General features: G+C 37.0%; 1 protein-coding gene across 5 annotated transcripts in view; it reads left to right on the top strand.

Annotated features, from left to right (window-relative positions):
- Window positions 1–21774, top strand: part of AKAP6 (A-kinase anchoring protein 6) — a 620041-nt gene that overhangs the window by 297723 nt on the left and 300544 nt on the right. For all 5 annotated transcript variants that reach the window (XM_069105978.1, XM_069105977.1, XM_069105976.1 and 2 more), the window contains 2 exons: window positions 20076–20172; window positions 21592–21755. In XM_069105978.1, coding sequence (XP_068962079.1) covers window positions 20076–20172; window positions 21592–21755 — 261 coding nt within the window. The remainder of the gene's footprint in view (window positions 1–20075; window positions 20173–21591; window positions 21756–21774) is intronic.

Below are 21774 nucleotides of genomic sequence, written 5' to 3'. Positions count from 1 at the left end.
TTGTCTGTTACCTGTGTACAAATCTAAGCATCTGAGAGAATCATGATAAAACATTTGCACATGGATAAAAGGAAACCTTAATAATAACAATCATCAATAATAAATCTGGATTCTCATCAATGTAGGTATTCCCTCTACTACCTCAAATTGCAACCCATCTGGGACTTCTGATCCCAAGTGATTCTTGATCTTTTCCATTAATAAATCCTTTGTGAAGGATCTATCCAATGTATTGGTGGTCTTCCTCTAAGAGCTTTAATATTTCACGCGTAGCAGTCCAGAATTCAGATTGTCTATCTGTTATCCATTGCCTTTGCTATATACGTGACTTGCTCACCTCCTTTTCTAATCCCATTTTTGGGCTGTGTCTCCTATGCCACTTCTTATGTACAGATTATCATCATTGATAATGTTGCTGCCTATGCAAAGGAAACCCTGAGTGTCAATGCATCTGTAATGGGAATGTAAATTTGAAGATCTTCCCTGCCCCTAGGCTAAAGTGTACCTGGAGCCTGGGGTGGGAGGCTTGTTTTTCAGTAGATACCTCTTGATTGGCCAGTGAGTCAATAAGGTTGTTACATTCTCTGAGCCAGGAGAAGATGTGTAGCTTTGTTTTGGGGCTCACTTTGAGAAGTGTTCTGTGATTTGATATGGATTCTGGGAAGCCGTTGTTGAGAGCCCCACCTCGGCTTTGAAAAACCCAGATGTTAAAAGGCCCAGATGTTGATTTGGTATGGATGTGATGGTTGGACAGTTTGGAAATCTGTCTACTTGATCTGTTTCTGTCTTGATAATTCTGTCTGTATATTCTGAAGTTCTGGGTGCTGACCTCTTTCCCCTGAACTAGGTAAACAATACATATTTGACTGATTAAAGTAAGCTTGTTAGCCCATTTTGAGTAGCTTTCCTTTATCAAAGCAGATCCAAGAACCTGTGTTGGCAGCAACCCTGAAGACGCTTGGGGTGATTGCTGCTACAGCATCATATAGGGGATTTGATATATATTTTTTGAATTGAAGTAGAATTGAATATCAAAATCTAAAGAATACCATTGTAACCAAATGAACTCAGAAGCAAAGGTCAAGATAATATGCTTTCAGAATGTTTCATTTCAAGAAAGTCTCAATCTTCTTCTAAGCTATTATAATCACTGTTGTACAGGTTGGAAAAAACCTGACAAATGTCACAGTCTTTCACTTGAAATTCTGCCATATTTGAGGGGGGATGAGAAGGATGATAAATAAAAGTGACCATGATATCCACAAAACATAGAACATGAATCATCCATACTTTCCCATCCTGTATGATTCTTGTCCATGTCTCTCCAAAATGTTCTTCTCATTTAACGTCATCAGGATACTAGTCTTACCATATATCCAACTCCATTTTCTTTTTCAATCATACATTTCTCTGATGAAATCCTTTATTTTTTTTATAGTTTCTTGTTTTTTTTATGTATTGTACTTGAGTCTTACTATGTATCTCTTTAGTGCCCTCTAGAACATACTAATTTTTTTGTTTTTCAAAGATTGTAGTGTTCCATGATTTGTAGCCATATAGGACTGATTAAAGAATATTGATTGGTATTTGAAAGAAGGACCTTTGTTGAGGGAGAAGTTAGTTACTTAAAGGTACTTTAGATTTTCAAAGACAATCCAGCCCTCTCTCTTCCTATTAAAACCTGGACCCTACCAGCTCTAATTCTGTAATTCTAAGACAAAGGGAATGGGAATGGCTTCATGGAGGAGATGATATTTGACCTGATCTATAAAGGATGAGTAGGGTTCATAGCTTATTACATATTATTACATATAAAGAATACATATTACATATAAAGATTACATATAATTACATATAAAATATATGTAACCACATATGAGTATTCTCTTCCTTGAATGATCATCTCCCTGAGGGTAATGCCAACATCTTTTAATTTTCTTTGGTCAGCATCTAGCCCAGAGAAAGAAAGAGACAGATGCTTAAGAAAGGCCTTTTGATGGTGTTTCTTCTCTGGTATTCAAGTTTAAAAAAACCATTTTTGAAAAAATGATATTAATGAAAAATGAAATTTTTCTAAAATTCCTTGAATGGAGATAAAATTAGAGTTTATATCCCAAAACACCTTGTAGTTGTGTCATTGAGAGAAATTTCAGTCTCTGTAGGTAGCCTAATGCTCAACAAGAGAATTTTTCTCTACAAGGCACTAATACAGCAAAGCACCTAATATTTTGACACTTATATTCATGAATATAGTTCTGGGCTTTCAAAAACTGGAACCATAGCACCTAAACTCAACCAACCAGAAGAACAATGAATGGCTGTTATGCATAGCAACTTTTTAGCTGACATGTTCTTCACTTACCAGTCCGCCAAAGATAGTAACTTCCATCTGGTAGTTGAACAGTGCAGATTCCTAAAGAATCTATTGTTGCTCCTGCCTGATCTTTCAGGTTTGATGCCATCTTAACCTGTACCCTAAACTGATAGCAGTTAGGTATAATGAACAAGTGTAATTTAAAGGGGGCAACCATTGTCCCTGGCCCTGCGTTGTACTGCAAAAATGCAGCAACAGGGCAAACTTACCAGAGTATACCAATCACATCCTTAGTTTTTAGTAGACAGGCAGTGGCAAAAGCTGATCCTTTGAATCTGAAGTTATTTGGTCCAGGTCACCTCAGTGGAGCAAAGAGAAAGGCCTAAGGTGGCCCTAAGAAGATGGGAACAAGAGAAACCTTTCATTTTTAAACTCCAAGCCATGAAAAATGAAAAGGGAAAGGGGGAGGAGAGACAGCTGAAAGGTGTTTCTGAATTTTTTTTCCATTTATAGTTTAAAAGCTCTGAAGGAAGAATATTGATTTTTTTTCATGACACATATGAATGCTATTTAATCAACACTATGATATGAAGTAGGGATCTGAATATTGGTGACAAATGTGCGCCCTGGGTGATGAATATCTGTATTGAAAGCCTTGTCAGCCAGTCAGATTACAACTTGGACCCAATCTTTTTTTTTTTTTTAAATGAACACTAGGGTAATATCACAATATGATTAAAATAAAATAACCTTTTTAAAACCATTCTCCCAGAACCAGAAGAAATAGCACTTTGTTTTTATATTTCTTATAGTACTTACCATATTCTTCTTTAAACACTAGTTAGTTTTATGCTTTGTCTTTTCTCTACCTCTTACCCCCAAACCCACTAGACATACTTGATGGCAGAGACCAAATTTTACTTATCTTTGTCTTTCCCACAAATCCTCATTCAGTGGATCAATCAGTCATTAAATTTTTAGTAAATTCCTACTTTGTGCTAAACAATACGTTTACCAAGACAGGCAAAAGACAATCCCTGCTCTCAAGGGGCTCCCAGTTTAATGAGGGAAATAATATGGAAACAATTGCTATATGTAGGATAAATAGAAAATAATCAACAGAATGAAGGTGCTAGAATTAAGGAAGATTAGGAACAGGTTCCTAATTTTAGTTAGGTGAATTTTTAGTTAGGGCTTGAAGGAAACCTGGAGGAAGGAGAAGATACCAGGGGTGAGGGACAGTCAGTGAAAATGCTCAGTCAGGGGATGGTTTGAGGAAGAGCAAGGAGACAAATGTCACTAGATCAAAGAATATATGGAAGGATGTAAGAAGCCTGGAAAGGGGTGGCAGGTTATAGAGGGCTTTGGATGCCAAGCAGAGGGTGTTATATTTGATCATTGGGATATTAAGGAACCATTAGAGTTTAATGAGTTGGGGAGCGGAGTGATGTGGTCAGATCTGCACTTTCAAAGCAAAGAGATGAATAATAAAGAGATAGACCAGCGGTTTGGGAGCCATATCTAGATTTTGAAAATGGCAGATGCTTCTCAATACGTATAATTTCAGATGAATTTAATAATTAACTATATAATCAACAGAACTCCTAATATTGTTTACTGGTCTTGCGAGAGTATGACTTGAAGAAAAACAGTGTTATAGGAGTAGTTATTCTATAGAATAGATCCAGAGCCAGAATCAGGAACGAGAGGACCCCTCATAGAAAGTTGGGTTGTGGTTATGATTTCTCGATTTTTATAATGACATTGATTTGGAACCTAGGTGAAAAACTTTATGTTTATCTCTAATGCATTTGATTCAGTTCATTGTTTTAGGTGGTTAAGAAAGTCTTAGATCCTGATTCTTCTATTTAGTAGAATAGCTATACCTCTCAGCTTTTTGGCATTGGCACATTTGATATGTGTACTATCCCATTCATTGCTAAAATGTGTAATGAGGCAGGACTAAGGATAGATCTTTCCATGAGTCAAGCAGAAATCTTGTGCCATAGGATCATAATGATGAACCAATGGTCACCTTGTTTATTTCCTTCATATTCTTGGTGATGAGATCAAGATATTTGTCCAGTTTGTGTCAGAGGTAGTATTTCATCTCAGATCTTTGACTCCAGTTGCTTTTCCTACTGAGAAATAACACTTCTGGTTGAAATGAATCCATTCATCACCGCTCTTTGTGTCTAGTCATTCAACCAGGTCACATGTCTCCATCTTGTCCCCTACAACATCATATGGCACTTTTTAAAATGCTTTGCTAATGACCAGAAATTCTAAGTCTACACCTTCTTCTGATCTGCTGAACTAGTATCCCTGTCAAAAAAGGAAGTGATTTTGGCCAAACAGAAGGTGGAACATAGTGTAGCGGATAGAGATATAATTATGAAGACTTGGGGTCAAATCGTACCTCTGACACTAGTTGTATTATCAAAATTAAAGTTATCTAACCACTTTGAGTCTCAGTTTCCTCATATATCAAATGGAGATAATAATAACTGCAGCACTCTGCTGCTGAGAGTGCAAGTCTGACAGGTTGGCCACTTTGGTTGAATGCTAAATATATGCTTGCCTACAAAGACTGTTTTATGGAGAACTCACACAGAGCAAACACTCACATGGCAGTCGGAAGTGATACAAGGATAATTTCAAGGTCTTTCTTAGGAATTTTGGAACTGATTGTGTGCCATAGGAGACACTGGCACAGGACTATGGCATACCCTTATCAGAGAAGTTGCTATGCTGTATAAGCAAAGCAGTATTAAAGTAGCTCAAAAGAAATGTGAGATGTGCACATTTACAGAATCTACCCCAAATGTTCATAGGGACTTTTTGTGCCCGACCCGTGGTAGAGCATTCTGAGTTTGTATTGTTCTGATCAGCCACATTAGACATGCTGAAACTTAACTATAGCATAGTGACATCATTTTGGTCTTCTTGGAAGAAGGACAACAAACTCACAGGTTTCTTGTGAGGTTCAAGTGAGATAACATAGATGAAGAATTTTTGAACTTTAAAAACACTAAAAAAAAAAAAGCCAGTTATTGTGATCTAGTGAACTTAAACACCTGGTGATCATCATTTTCTCTTATGTTTTTTTAATAAGTCATGTGTTTAAGAGACCAGTACAGAATATGCCTCAAGCTTTGCACTTTGGAGTTTTACAACCTCTCTTCTTTCCCCTTTTGAAAACCAGAGCCCTTGCCCATCTCCAGTCTTTCGTAACCTCTAGTATTTCCTATGATTTCTTGAAGATTAATAATGCAAGTTAACCAATTTTACCTTCAAGTTCTTCCTTTCTCTCTTTTTCTCTTCCTTCCTTCCCTCTTTCTTTCTTTCATATTTTACTAATAAGTAAAATTGTGTTTTGGTTTCATTTTTGTTTCATTTTACAAACATTTAAAGATCACTCCCACTTCATGAAAACTCTCTTGTAACAAAGAAAAACAAGACTAATGACTTCATCTGAAAGTGAATGCCGTATTCCAAATCGGTAGCACCCCTCTCTCTATTATAAAGAAATAAAAACATTTTATCTTTCCTATCCTTCATGCCATTGGAGGAAAAAAGAAATTTCTTTTAACAAATATGTATATTTGAAAAAAAATCCAAATTTTCTTAACAATTTATAAAAAATGTGTATGTCTCATTCTGCATCCTACATTCATCACCTCTCAGTAATGGGTAGCATATTTAATCTTTGTTCCTTTTACAATTTTTAAAGTTGTTGGCTTTTATGTATAAGCTGTTCCCCTGGATCTGTACATTTCATTCTTCAGTTTATGAAAGTTCTCATAATTGTTCATTTTTATAATACTGATGTTATAGTTATAAATTGTTCTCTCAGTTCTTATTCCACTCCACACGGGTTTATGTCTTTCCATGTCTTTCTCAAATTATCTGTTTCCTCAGTTGTGGAAATGGAGTACAACAATATTCCATCATATTCATATACCACATCTTATTTAGTGGTAATAATTAATAATCTTATTTAACCATAGCAATTAATGGGAAATCTCTTAGTTTGCAGTTTTGGGGTTGTTTTGTTGTTGTTACCACAAAAAGAGATGATATAAATATTTTAAATATTTTTGTATGTAGGAGACCCTTTCATCTTTATTTAATCCTTTTTGAGTATAGGCCTAGCTGACTCAGGGACATTCCCAGAGAAGACTGGTACAGAGTAGAAAAATGTGGATGAATTTTTCTTGATAATTTATTTTCTCTTACATCTTTGTTTATTGTTGCTTGATCAAGTCTACTGGGTTGGAGGCTAGAAACAGTAGAGAGGTGTGTGTGTGTGTGTGTGTGTGCGCACTTTCTCTCTTTCAAGATGTCTTTTTCAAGGTTATATTTATTGTTCTGCCATTAGCTGAGGGGAAAGACACACCATAGGAGAGCTTTTTACACATATGTGACTGAGATGAAGTATGTGTTTCTGATTGAACGGTCTGGCCTGGTTCTGGGGATTTAAATAGTAACAATTACTGCACTCAGGGAGCTTACCTTCTATTGGAGGGATATAGCGTGTTCACAAGTGAGTAAATGCAGAATATGTGACAATGTAATGCCCAGACTACTGGAATAATCAGGAAGGGACTCAAGCAGAAGGTCATACCTGAGCCGTTCCACCCAAACTTAAGGAAAGATAGGGATTTTCCAAAGAGGAGGACGGAATGAATTCTGGTCATGGAGAATTGACTACCTGTGCGGAGATGAAGTAGACAGAGGACCAGCTTGCCTGAAATGGAGAGCAAGGGAAAGGGAGTAATATGAAATAAGGCTAGAAAGTTAGGTGGCAGCTAGAAAATGAGGGACTCTAAGTGTTAGGTTGAGGAATTAAAATTAATCCTTTTTGTTGTTGTTCTTCAGCTGTTTTAGTCATGTCCAACTCTTTGTGACCCTGTTTGGGGTTTTCTTGGCTCATTTTATGAATGAGGAAACTGAGGCAAACAGGGCTAAATGACTTGCCCAAGGTCACACATCCAGTGAATGTCTGAGGCATATTTGAACTCAGGAAGATGAGTCTTCTTGACTCCAGACCCAGCACTCTGTCCATTGCACCACTTGACTGCCATGCAGCTTATCCTAGAGATACTTTATCCTAGACGTATAAAATATCTGTGCAGAGAAACAAAGATTTTTTTTAAGGAGTGATTGAGAGACTTAAAATAAATAGTATTGGTTCTTCAAAAACACAGCATGATTAGATTACAAATTATTTCAAAAACTGGTTTCAAGATGGAAGACAAGCATGATTCTAAGGTAAATGGTTTCCCCAGTTCTTTACCAGCCAGATTGGAACTGAGTCACAGAGAATTCTGGGTTTTGTCTACCCAATCTGATGACAACAGTCACACCTAGGGTGCTGAAATATAAAGAATGCTGTCTTTGCTCCTTTTGAGGTGTTAATGATGCCATCAGCTCTGTCAAAGACACAGAAAACTAAAAATTTTAACTGGGTTTTAACTGGGTGTTAGAATGGCAAAAAACAAATCTACAGGTTCACATTGTTATTTCAAAATATGAAGCCTGTATGAATAGCATGTTAATGTTTTGACATCACAAAATTTATTGAGTTTATTTTTAAAGCAGTTTGATTCCCCTCTAAAATGCATGAAGCATGTGGGAGTAGGATTAGTTCTGCCCCAGGCTGCCAAACAAAATTTTAATGGAACTGGAGTCCTCTAGGGATTGTCCCAAATCCACATAATGTTCTTAAGTGCTAATGTTTGCATTGGGGCTGTTACATTAGCAGATGTACGTGTGAATAATATACTTATATCCATCCATCACCCTGGTGACTCCACTTCTTCAGGGGCCACTCTACATCAATTATTCTACCTTGGGATTGCGGTAGAAGATATTCGGTACCTGAACTGGTCTCTTTTTTAATCAGTGGTGAAACACAGGGATACAGCAGCAGTGAGTTTGGAAAGTCAAAGTGTTTTATTCTGCCAGAACCTTCCTTTTTGGTTGTATCAAACCTGGAGGGATAGTCACTTGTTGTGTCTGAAAAATAAAATCAATAATAAATGTGAATGTTTCATTTTATTTGGAGCAAATATGAAGTTTTAGTAGGACCAACCAACCTATTATGGGATTAAGACCACAAGTCAAGAGGGTACATATAAATTGATGATTTGGGTTACCTTAAGCAGTATATGGTTTACATGACAAATACTCTTCAATCCTATAAATAAAAGCCTAGTAGTGATTTTAAACATGTAGAAGCAGCATGAAGTTGCATTGAGAGTTGGCCTTGGAGCTAGGATGACCTGGGTTCATGTCCTGTGTCTGACTCATTCTGCCTCTGTGATCATGGGCAAATCACATGATACCCTAAGACTATAAATTGCAGAGAATATGGCAATCTGCATTGGTATAGGGAATTTCCCCATTTGGGAATTCTGTGCACCAATGAAATCACAATTCCAGTCCCTGGCCATATCTCATGAACATGGTAGTCTTTAGATAATCCTCCCTGAGCAAAACCTGGAAATTTTTTTTGGAGGGGGAAAGGCAAGGCAATTGGAGTTAAGTGACTTGCCCAAGGTTACACAGCTAGTGTTAAGTGTCTCTGAGGTCGGATTTGAACTCAGGTCCTCCTGACTCCAGGGCCGGTCCTCTATTCACTGCACCCCTAGCTGTCCTGGAAATTTTTCACAAGTAATTTCTAAGATAATACTAAATACACCAATAATTCCCTTAAAGATGACTGGCAGATTGAAAGTCAGCTAGAGATGTGGGGAGTGACTTTGCTTTCATCTGATTTCTACTCACTTGTCCTTGATAGAGCTATGGATTGGATCTGCTACCCATGTTTCATGGGTAACTCTTCTGCAAAACATGGAAAAGCAAAAAGGAGGTTAAAGATTAAGGCCTAGCAACAGAGTGGGGAATCTGCGGCCTTGAGGCCACGTGTGGCATACTCAAGTGCAGCTCTTTGACTGAATCCATTATCTTGAGGACCTAGAGGGCCACATGTGGTTTCAAGGATGCATATTCCCCACCCCTGGCCTAGCAGTTAAACCCCTAGGAGGTAGAACTCTTCTTAGGCCTTTTAAATAGGAAGAAATTATTTATCTTACCTATTGTGAAGCCGCAAGAAAATGTAAAAATACCTTCCTTTTTTGAGATCCTTAAGAAAAAGACACCCCATCAGCCTTGGGTAGATGGAATCAAGATTCACCTTATGGTAGATGAATGGGATAAGTGGACTTTGGGAGCTGCTTCCTTTTTATGAATGCCGTGATTTCTCTCTACTCTTGGCTTGAGCTGATTCTTCTATAAATCTATAATCCCGTGATCCTTTCTTCCCTAGTACTTAACGCAATTTGTAAAAATAACTTCATCCAGTCACTGCCATGTAGAGGTAATGAAAATTAGAGCTAGAAGAGTAAGGTTATAGGGCATAGCCAGGACCTAAACTATATGGCTTGGAATCCACTCCTTTCCATTGTACAGAGTGTCCGAAAAGTCATAGTGCAGTTATAAGCTTTTGTAGCTTTCTCTGAATTTAAGTGCCTTCTATTAGAGAAGGGCAGGTTATTAAATAAAGAAATGTTGAGTTATATAAAAATCTCTCAAAGTAACAAGCCCAGCCACTGGGTTACCATTTTAGAGCCATATTTATCTAAGGGACCAGCACTATAGTTTGTTCTCTGAAACACAATCCTTAATAGCATTTGGGAAGAGGAGGATGGAGATTTCCAGGCTAGGCTGACAAGGCACATGAAATAGTTCTTCCCTTATGTGTGTTTCAAGAAATGGGCAGGTGAGTCTGTGTATACAGCATCAAGGGGAGTCACTGTTCAGGAGGGCAGCATGGAAGATTTGGTCAACACAACCGATGACTTTTAGAATCACTGGGCTTCTGACAGAACATATCTTGTTTTTCTTGTCTGTTGTAGACAGGCAAGTCTTTCTTTACTCAGGATAGTAAAAATCATTGAACTGGCTCTGTGTGTGAAGGCAGTGTCAGCAAGTGCCTTATTCATCATCAGTGTATGATACCATCCCTTTAAAATGACAATGGGAGGAAAAGTTCACCAGTTCAATATGTCTTTCATATTTAGAGGCTCTGTAGCCTGACTGATCGCCTCTGGCATCTATCATTAGGAACAGCTAAGATACTGAATTCTGACAGGTGCTTTTTGTATGTCCTTATAAGGAAGAAAAAAAAACGAAAGAGAATTTCTTCATCCCCTCCTACTTTCATTTTTTAAAAAAAGATAGTGTCTTTAATAAAACAAAACAAAACTTAAGGACTAGAGGAGGGAAGGTAACATTCTAAGGAAGAAGAACTCAGCTGTTCTTCCAGGACCTTCCAGTCAGCTGCAGCCATTGAGTGCAATAGTTATATGGTGTAACTTGATTCCATCTTGGGCTCAAGAGCTTCAAAAAGTGTTGCCAGGCTGCTGTGTGAAGTGGATGGCATCCTGGTAGATCCTTCTGTGTAGGAGGAAACCTTTGACAGCTAATTTTATGCTCTAAGTCTTTGTACCCAAATGTGCTCCTTTCCTATTACTTTATATGTCAATGTGTTCAAATGTATTCATATAGTTCCCCAAGGGTAACTCATTCTGAAGCACTAGGTTGTTTTGTTATCAAGTGGGCATAGCATTTCTTGCCTTTGTTTTATGTTAATAGGCTTCCATTCTCCATCTCTCCTCACACCTGCCAAATTGTCATGCTCAACAATATGAAATGAGCTGATTACAGAATAGTGTGTGTGTGTGTGTGTGTGTGTGTGTGTGTAATATGTTGTTTTTCAGCCGTGTCTGATTTCATGATCCCATTTAGGATTTTCTTGGCAAAGATATAGAGTGGTTTATCATTTCCTTCTCCTTCTAATTATATAGATGAGGAAACTGAGGCAGACAGGGTTAAGTGACTTGCCCAGGGTCCTTCTGCTAGTAAGTGTGTAAGGCCAGGTTTGAACTCAGGAAGCTGAGTCTTCCTGACTCCAGGCTCTAGCTCTCTATCCACTGTACCACCTAGCTGCCCCATATATATATATATATATGTATATACATATACATATATATATATATATATCTCACACATATTAAGATTTATGTGTATGTATTATGTGTATGTATTCACACACATATACATATACATACATATTTACACATACACTCATATACACACATACAGCATAGGAGAAAATGTGTGTATATGTGTGTGTGTGCATGTGTGTCTCTGTGTGTGTGTATGTGTCTTCCACCTGTTATTAGGTGGGAATCATAATCACAGCATGGCCAAACAGCATAAATACATATGGAATCTCTCATGGAAGCCACATTCAGGATCTATACAAACTCATCCCTTTGTGGGGCACAGTCATGGAAACCTCTGTTACCATTTTAGCCTGGAGGCCAAAGGTTCTTGACCTAGAGTCCATGAACTTTTAAAAAATTGATAACTGCATTTTAGTTAAATTGATTTCCTTTAAAATCATATATATTTTATTTTATGGTTTCAAAAAAATTCTGAGAATAAACTTCACCAGATTACCAAAAAATCTGTGAAACAAAAAGAAAAAGGTTAAGAAGACCTCAGCTAGGCCAACTCTACATGATCATTTCCCTGCTTGCTTTAAGATGCTGTTTAAAAATTATCTCCCTGGTGGCCACTAAGTGGCGCAGTGAATAGAGCACTGGCCCTGAAGTCAAGAGGACCTGAGTCCAAATCTGGCCTCAGAGACTTGACGCTTAATAGCTGTGTGACCTTGGGCAAACCACTTAACCCCAATTGCCTTGCCTTCCCCCTTCCAAAAAATTCTCTCTCCAAATTTCTCTTTAGGGAAACTGTCCTTCAAGGCCCAAACTTCCCATATCTATGGTGCTTCCTAGAACCAATGGCACCAGAGACTAGGGTACATGTCTGTGGGAATGAACTTGCTTTGAATTCAGTCTTAGGAGAATTTTATACATTTTCAGAAAAAAACTGTGGAAGTTAGAGGGTGGCTCTTGACTATAAGGTATTATTGTGTAGTATTAGGGAAGAAGATGTTTTTCCAAGTAGAAAGGCAGAAATTTCTCACATCCTGGTTTTATCCTTGAATATAAAGTAAGGCAATCTTTGGGGCCTTTTGAAGTCAGAGATTTTGTTGAAGATCCTAAAGATGGGCCTCCTTAGGGATGCTGCCAAGGAGACCCATTGTGGATTTCTTAGTTAATATTATTAATGGTTAATAGGCGCACCTGAAAATCAAGCAATATTGTAACATTTGGGTAATATTTATGTTAAATGGTTCTTTTCCAGGGCATCAAGCTGATCTTTTTCCTAACAGTGAATACTTCATCCTTTCCAATTTTCCCATCAAATGCAGCCACGTCATCTTGAGACCGTGCCAGACCCAGCTGCATCTATTCTATACTCTTGGCTTCAATTATCTCAAATTACCCAACCTACTCTCAGGTCCTTTACGTTATCTTCTGCTTTGAGGCATATCCCTGATGCACCTCTTGTGAAATACATGATTACGTACCATTCAACACAAGTCTGTTTTAAGTAAACAGTAAATTAAATATTGTTAGCACCAGGCTAAATTCACAGTTGTGAGGAAACTTCTAGAATAGGGTTCATTCCAGGAAATTGTTGGGTAGGAAGATTTTTCTTTGAGTTTTTTGGGACTATTTTGAGTTCTGTCTCAAGCTTTCTCCTTGTTCCTCCTCCTTTTCCCAACCATTCTATTTGAGACTATTTTAGATTTAAAATATTTTTTAAACTTCAGATGCAAAAGGAGATCAAAGACAAAGTACCAAAATTGACATTGTCCATGTTTAAGCTTGACCAAGAAGGTTAGAATTTCTAATAATTACCATATTTCCTTTCACCTTGTTATCTGCCTGTTGTTGAAAAGAGGGCAGGAGTTAGATGCTCTGAGAAAGAAATCCAAGTCTTTTTAAAAATTATTTATTTTATTTTTAATTTGTGGAATGAAACAAGCATTTCTATAATATAGTAAAGATGATTGCACATGAAACTGCAAATCTGTTATGTACAGCTTGCTATTCCTTTTAAATATATGAAAAGTTGTCATGTAAATTTCTTTTCTTTCTTTTTTTTTCTTTCCCATATCTGACAAGTATGAAGACTTACGATTTTAGAATAAGAATCCATTAATTGATAAAAATTCTTGGGAAAACCATAAAGCAGTATGGCAGAAATTGGACATAGATCAATATCTAACATGATTTAACTAAGATAAGGTCAAAAATGGATATATAAACGGTGATATTACAAGAAAATTTGAAGAAACCTGTCTTTTTGGACACCATTCTAGTAATCTAGTAAATCTAGTAAGTTTTAAAAAAATTTTTTTTGCTAGTGTTTCGGCAAGATTTTTTAGGGATTCTTCTGGATGTTCTTTTGAAATGGGAGTATTGAAATGTGTCCTTGCCCTGTAAGAGCTAACATTCTATGGGGGGAAAACTGATCCTCATACTGCCTAAATTCAACAACTCTCACCTCCCTGGTTGCCTTTCTCTGTATGCTCTGTAGCTTATCAATAACCTTCTTAAATTGTGGCTCCCAAACTGAATATAATACTGATCTCTAAAAATTTTTGATTTATCAAATGGCTTTGAATCAAAACTACTAAATTAAATCTAAACTTGGATGTACCAAATAACTTAAGTTCCTACATCCCCTCCATTCATTATTACATTTGGCCCTCTTGCTTCTCTCTCTGTGAATTCACATAAGTTACCTTTAAAAGTGTGTTTGAACCATCCCTGGGGCATTCCCTAACTAACTAGAAAATGGTCCAGATACACAAACCATTCCAGAATAATCAACATTGTTCCCCTTCTGCGTACTATGTATGTTTGTTCGTTGAAATTCTTCTTACATTTGTTTTCATATTTATGATTTTTATATCTATGTTATTTCCCCAGTGTGACTCTACCTACTTTATAAATTATTCAAAAGCCAGGCTACTTTGTTATACATACCAGGGCCATTCAATAAATGCTCATTAGTGATACAATATGTTCACCTAAGGCTTTTGTCAGTGTTATATAGAATATCCTATGTAGAGCTAAAAAAAAAAGAAGATTCCCTATGGTTTGTTAGGAGCAAGTTTTAGAAATAAGTGCTCCAATTAGCTGATGATGTAATACAAATTGCACATACCTTAGAATACAATGAAATTTCCATAGTGAAATCTGTAATTATCTTAAATAGATCAGTTTAGCTATTCATACTGGGAAAATTAAGTGGATGAAAATGCATGTTGTCCAGATGATGACATGGATGGATAGCCATTTGAGTTAGTCTATCAGTATATCTTAAAGGATGTGTGGTAGAGGATCAATGAGCATGGTCCACGTCTGAACAGGAGAAAGAATCAGAAAAACAAGAAGAGATTTCAGAGTCCTTCCTGATCAGAGCAGAAAACCATTCTATAATATGCCTGACTCATGGCTATATAGGCCTGACTAAGAAGGTCAGACTTTCTAATAATTGCCAAATTTTCTTTCAGCTACTTAACTGCCTATAGGTGAAAGAGGCCAGGGCCACAAAAATACTTCCAGTGATGGGAAATGACTCCCACTGCCTCCTGAGGCACTCCATTCTACTTTTGCATGGTAACAATTAATAGGAAAATTTACCTGAATTTTCCTCTTTGTGACTTCCACCCATTGCTTTGGAGTTCAGAACTATGGGAACCAACCTATTCCCTTGCCAACGTGAGAGCACTCCAGATATTTAAAGGTCACATGCTACTTTTTTCTTCTCCAGGCTAAAACACACCCTGTTCAATTCAATGTAACAAATATTTATTGAGTACCTACTGTGAACCAGGCACTCTCCTAGATTCTAGAAAGCAAAGATAAAAATAAAACTTTCTCTTTATGAGGAGCTTACTTTATATGTATGGGAGAAAACCTTATTCCTCACGTTGCGTGAACTCAAAACCATTCATCATCCTAACTGAACTCACCCAGGTGTTCTTCAATTTATTGCTATCCTTCCTAGATTGTGGGTCCCAAGAATGAACATATCCCTCTAGATACGGCCCGTTCAGGGCAGAGAGTACAGCAGGACCATCACCGCTCTAGTTCTGAATACTCTGCTTCTATTAATGCTAAGTGGGCATTAATTTTGTTGGCTGCTCTATATTTAATTCAATAAATTCATATTAATGTTTATTACATGCCAGACGCAATGTTAGACACTGAGAATACAAAGTCAAAAATGAAACAATTCTGGCCCTCAAGGAGCTCATATTCTCCTGGGAGCTACACATAACACAATTCACTTACATTGAATTTACTGTCTGTAGAAACACTCAAATTTTTCTTCCAGTGCTTTCCAGTACTTATCACAGTACCTGGCACATAGTAAGTGCTTAATACTTATTTATTAATTGATGGATTTTTTCATAAGAATTACTCTCCATATACATGCCTCCTCCATCTCATATTTTGAACTTGAATTTCTGAAGCCACTTTTATACTTTATCTTTTATCTTGTTTTCACTTTATGTTTATCCTACTTATATTTCATCTTTATTCTATCCATTGTTTTCGATTGCCAAGATATTTTTTTAACCCTAAGTCTGTATACAGTACATTAGCTATCCCTCTAGGCTTTTTTTCATCTTCAAATTTGGTAATGTGCTATCTCTGCCTTTACCTAAGTCATTGGCATCCATGTTGCTGTTGGCATCCAACACAAGGTCAAGCATAGATATCCTAAGTATATACCAATGGAGACCTCTTTCTAAGTTGATCATAAACTAATCAATGACTACTCTTTGTAACTGGACTTTTGATCATTTCCAAATCCATTTTTTGTACTGTTCTAGTGTGTACTTCTCCATTTGTTTCACAAGAACAGTATGATATAATTAACCGAAGTACTTTTCTACAATATAGGTATATCATACTTATAGCTTTCCCCCAGATCTACCAGTGAGGTAGCACTATAAGAAAGAATCAAAGATAGAAAGAAAGAAGGCAGGAAGGAAAGGAAGGGAGGAAGGAAGAAAGGAAGTAAGGAAGGAGGAAAGAGAAAGAGAGGAAGGAAGAAAGGAAAGAAGGAATGAATGAAGGAAGGAAGGAAGGAAGGAAGGAAGGAAGGAAGGAAGGAAGGAAGGAAGGAAGAAAGGAAGGAAAGAAGTAAGTTTTTAACATCTTTTTGGTGAAACTGGGTTGGCTCTTTGTGATTACAACTTCTGTTTCTAGATTTTCACTAACTATCCCTTTAACAATTCAAATTTTGACAAAAGTTGAAGTTAAGCTCACTAGTCTAGATTCCCTTGATGATTTCCTTATTTTTCCTTTTTGGAAAATGGGGGCATTGTTGTTCTCTGTGATACTTTGAAAGTCTCTGGCCATGGCTCATTAATGTTTGTGTGTGTGTGTGTGTGTGTGTGTTTAACCAATTCGTTCATTACTGGAAGATGTAGTTCTGCCTGCCAGGTCACATGAAGCCATCAAGGGTGAAACTAGGTGCTATCTATCTCTTCGTTTATCCTCAGAGTTGGGTCCTTAATAATCATTCTTATCTTTCTCAGCACAAAAATTATTATTCTAGAGAGAATATAAGACTTGATAAGACTTGAAGAGTTCTTCCTTCTTTCATTAAGTTTTCACTTCCTGATCCAGTATAGAGCCAGTTTTGTCTTCTCCGGGTAAACATCCTTAGTTCACTTCAAGGTAATGAGTAATTAGTGAGTGCCGTGATTTGTCAGGCACTGTTCTAAACTCTGGATATAGCTACTCTGTGCCCCAAGTGAGGGCTATGGGACCATCCTTTTGTGGATTCTCCTCTTTTCCCCAATGTGATTTTTTAGAGGAAAAAAAACCCCTCTTTTTGAAATAATAATCTAAAAATATAAAAGCTATCTTGTTCTGTATCACCTTTGGGAAATTGTGTAATACTTTCAGAGATATCTGGCTATTCCCCACTGAAAATGTTCATCTTTTCTATGCCAATATTATCCAAGTCACTCAATCATTTAATAAATCTTTATTAGGTAACTATGTGCCAGATACTATGCTAAGTTCTGGGGATACAAAGAGACAAAAGACATAACTTGCCCTCAAGGAGCTTACAATTGAATGGGGGAGACAGCATGCATACAAATACATAAAAAAATGAGCTATATACAGATTAAATAGAAAATAGTAGGGGGAACACAATGGAATTAATAAGGGTCAGAGAGATTCCTGTAAGAGGTAGGATTTTAGTTGGGATTTAAAGGAATCCCCAGTGGTCAACAGTTGAAGCAGAGGAAAGAGAACATTCCAGATATGGTAGACAGTTAGTTAAAATCCCTGGAGCCAGGAAATAAAGTATCTTGTTCATGGGAAATCCAGGTGATTTAAATGACTGCAAATAGGGATTCAAATCAGAAGGATTTAAATTGCAGGTGACCTTAAAGACAATGGAAAGATGCATGTTGAGTGCAAATCAACTTTAATTTATTATCAAGAATGATTTGATTTTAAAGTTACATAAATTATAGTCAATGACATAAACCACTCCAAAAGAAATTGGGCTAGTCACATAGCAAGAATGAGAGATGTTACATGGATGGTCAGTAGTCAAGGATCAAAGGGCTCAATGTGTTGTGAAAATGGGATGGATTTATAGAAGAGGGTTGAAGAGAATTGCACAGGATCAGAAGACCCTGAGAGGTCAGAAACTGAGTTGATGGAAAAAGTGTCTATGCCAGTGACATCAAGGATGACTCTAAGTAGCCAAGCATTAGAGACATCTTGGAAGGAACCTAATTATAAGGACCAAAAGATTTGTGACACTTTGGAAGCTATTCATTGCAAAATCAAAATTTAATGTCCAAAGGCCAGTCCCTAGGAAAGTATTGGCTAGCTAAATTAAGGACCATACCCTTAACTGGAAAACCACTTGTTCCAAAAGCTAGCTGTAGTATAAGATCAAAGATTTAGAGCTGAAGTGAACTTGGGAGGGCTAACCCCTTGACTCTGCAGATAAAGAAATGGGGACATGGGGCAGGTAGGTGGCACAGTGAATAGATCACTGGCAGTCAGGAGGACCTGAGTTCAATTTTGTCCTCAGACACTTAGTAGTTACTAGCTTTGGGCGAGTCACTTAGCCTTTCCTCCTCCAAAAAGACAAAAATTAAAGAAAGAAACGGGGACACAGAGAGGTTAAGTGACTTGCCCAGAGTCATCCATGCCCATTGAGTATCTGAGACAGGGCTTGAACTTGGGGCTTCCTGACTCCAAGTCACACAATCTTACCCAATGTGTGTTGCTTCAGTTATGGTCTATCCTGCTGCCATCAATGGCAATTCCCATGATTCAACATTCAGAAATTTCACCTGTTCTCACCTGTCATTCTATGAGTAGAAAAAAAGGAGAGAGAAAATTAAATTGCTGAACTTTTGAGGGACCTTAAAAACAGTGGGACCCTGGCTTCTAGGACAGAAATACTCTTTCTCAATCATCTTTATATTACATTCTTTTTTTATGGGAAGTTAGCTTGATTACTGGCCCATGATGGGAAATGTCCGTAACATGGATGCTATCATACCATCCGTATTGTATCACTGCAAGCTATGTGATATTATAAAGAATTTTTTTTATTTCGGTCTGGATTTGTGATTTTCCCTGTTGTAAGAAACTCCAAGTGAAGAGGCTTCCTTTCTCAGTGAGGATCGGGAACAATTTTGCAACATGTTAATTTAGATGTTTGCCTGGAGGCATTGAGATATTAAATTACGTAATAATAAATATTAATAATAACAATAATAACTGAGAGGTAAGGTCTGAACCCAGGTATTCCTAAATCAAAGACCAGCCCTCCATCTACTATATCACGCTTTTTTTTGTTGCTATTCAGTCATTTCAGTAGTCATGTCTGACCCTTTGTGACCACATTTGGGGTTTTCTTGGCAAAGATACTAAAATGGTTTGCCATTTCCTTCTTCAGCTCATTTTACAGATGAGGAAACTGAGGCAAACAGGGTTAAGTGACTTCCCTAGGGTCACACAGCTAGTTAGTATCTGAGGTTAGATTTGAATTCAGGTTTTCCTGTCTCCAGGCATGACACTCTATCTACTGTGCTTCCTAACTGCCCAATATACCATGCTATAGATTTCAAAATAATAATAAAATATAGAAAAATACTCGACTTAAGTTTTAATGAGATGTCTAAAAACTCCTTATCTATCTGATTGGGGGAGCATGGGAAAAAATGCAGAGAAGAATCAGACATCTACTATATTAATGGGTTTATATATGTGCACATAAGGCTAATATATTTTATGCTGCCAATTTTTTATGGTTTCAGAAATATTGCTATCACCAACATTAAAAAAAACCTGAAGAAAAAGAGCTCATATGTTCTGGTATAAATTCAGTGTATTTTATAGAATACTGCTACTCTTGATATAGCCTACGGGATGTGACTTTTCATAAAAACCTAATGAATTTCTAGATTTGTCAGCTGTTTCTAAACAGATGCACTTTACTAATCTAATGAAAACGTTTTGAGCCCAGATCCCAAATATCAATAGCTTTTTACTATTGCAAATTAGTTTGTCTATTGGGTAAATTGGACTGTGGTTCTTGATAAAAAGTAGCAAGTTATTTTTATATGTGTACTTTCTGGTTAACTCACACTTTAGGATTTGATGTATGTATATAGACACACATATGTATATATACCTATATATGCTCACATACAGCATAATGTTAAATATCTTATATATATATTTAACTTTTTTCCTTTTTTCTTTTGCAGAGTTTTAAATTGAATGTAGACAGTCATTGTGCTCTAAAGGAAGCTGTGGTGGAAGAGGGGCAGCAACTTCTGGAGCTTATTGTATCTCACAAATCAGGTAAATCCTCCTGAAATATTGCAAGTCTTTATGTCTCCAGACTATTAAAGAATGAAGAAGCATTGCTGTAAATTACTGCATATATTCACTTCCTTATGTATTATTAATATTTACATTATCAGATTGACCTTCAAGATTTATAAATGTTTCATATACTGCATACAATGCTGTGATACTTATAAAATGAAATACTGCCTCCAAATAGTCTGTTCATTTCATTTTGGTCTTGCTGTTCAGCTGAGTTTCAGTGGAAATCACATCACCGAAAACTTCATGTTGACGCAGTCTTTGATGTCGAAGCTTCGGAAATAACATTAAGATAATGAATGAGGATTGTGCATATGGATATCGATGCATATGCATTAGTGTACTAATGGATATATCTTTAGATATAAGGGAGAAGGTATACACATAGCTAGCTGGATCTTTCTATGCCTAGCCATACACATAATTTTTTTTTTAAATGTTCTGCTCTGGTAATTGCATCAGTAGGTTTTCTGGTCCTTAAACTAATTCCTTCCCCATTATTAATGCATTTATGAGGAACATATTATAAATTAAAAATAGTTTTGTCATTTGGTTATGCTTATCCTTGTATGCAACAGCCTCAAGATGGGATGAATTACAATTTAGCTAGTATCTTTGGGGCTTACCATGACCAGTTTTAACAAGAATTTTTAATCAGATGTGCTGATGCTAAAGCTTGCTGTCTGAATTCTGGCCTACTTACTACTCTTCCTATCAGAACTACCTCACCTTTTCCCGTCATTTCTCTGGTTGTTGTTACTTCATCTACAGAATCTCTACACAAATGTATATGGGACCTTATCTTTGAAAAACAGAAGTCATTCAGTTATTGTTAACTTTTTGATCACAATTTATTGTTTTTCAGTCATGTCTCACTCTCCATTTGGGTTTTTCTTGGCAAAGACTATGAAGTGGTTTGCCATTTCCTTCACTTCATTTTACAGATGAGGAATTGAAACTAACAGGGTTGAGTGACTTGCCCAGGGTCACACAATTCAAAAATGATTCATGCCAGGTTTGAACTCAGGAAGATGAGTCTTTCTGACTCCAGGACCCAGTGTTCTATCCATTACACCATCTAGCTGCCCCTTGTCGAACATACATCCTTCAAGAAGTACAAACAGAATTTTAAACCTTGACTCGGTGCAGTTGAGTAGCAGATCTGGATGTCCTTTGACTTGACTTTGCCCTGCTGGGAAGGGGAATGCAAGAATTTCTAGTCTATCTTGAATGACAAGTAATAATAATAGGGGGGGGTGCCAAGATACTTTTATGGAAATTGTTTTAAATTTCCATTTCTCCTGCTCACCAAGTAAAGAACAGTAACTAAAGATGCAATCAAATCCACAACTTTTGCTTCATTTTTCCCCCTCTCCCTTCATTTTCGAGAAGGACTGAAGGACATGCTGCAGATGATTGCAAGTCAATGGAAGGAACTACAGAGGCAAATCAAACGGCAACACAGCTGGATTCTTCGGGCTCTGGATATCATCAAAGCAGAGATCCTGGCTACTGATGTGTCTACAGAGGATGAGGAAGGGACTGGAAGCCCCAAGGTAAGTGGCTTGAAGTTTG

The sequence above is a fragment of the Petaurus breviceps genome, unplaced genomic scaffold (genome assembly GCF_028583685.1).
Source record: "Petaurus breviceps papuanus isolate PSGF00001 unplaced genomic scaffold, PetGlider_PUasm1.0 77, whole genome shotgun sequence".
Classification (NCBI taxonomy): Eukaryota; Metazoa; Chordata; class Mammalia; order Diprotodontia; family Petauridae; genus Petaurus; species Petaurus breviceps.
The sequence above is the reverse complement of the archived record's forward strand: the minus strand, read 5'-3'. Positions and strand labels throughout refer to the sequence as shown.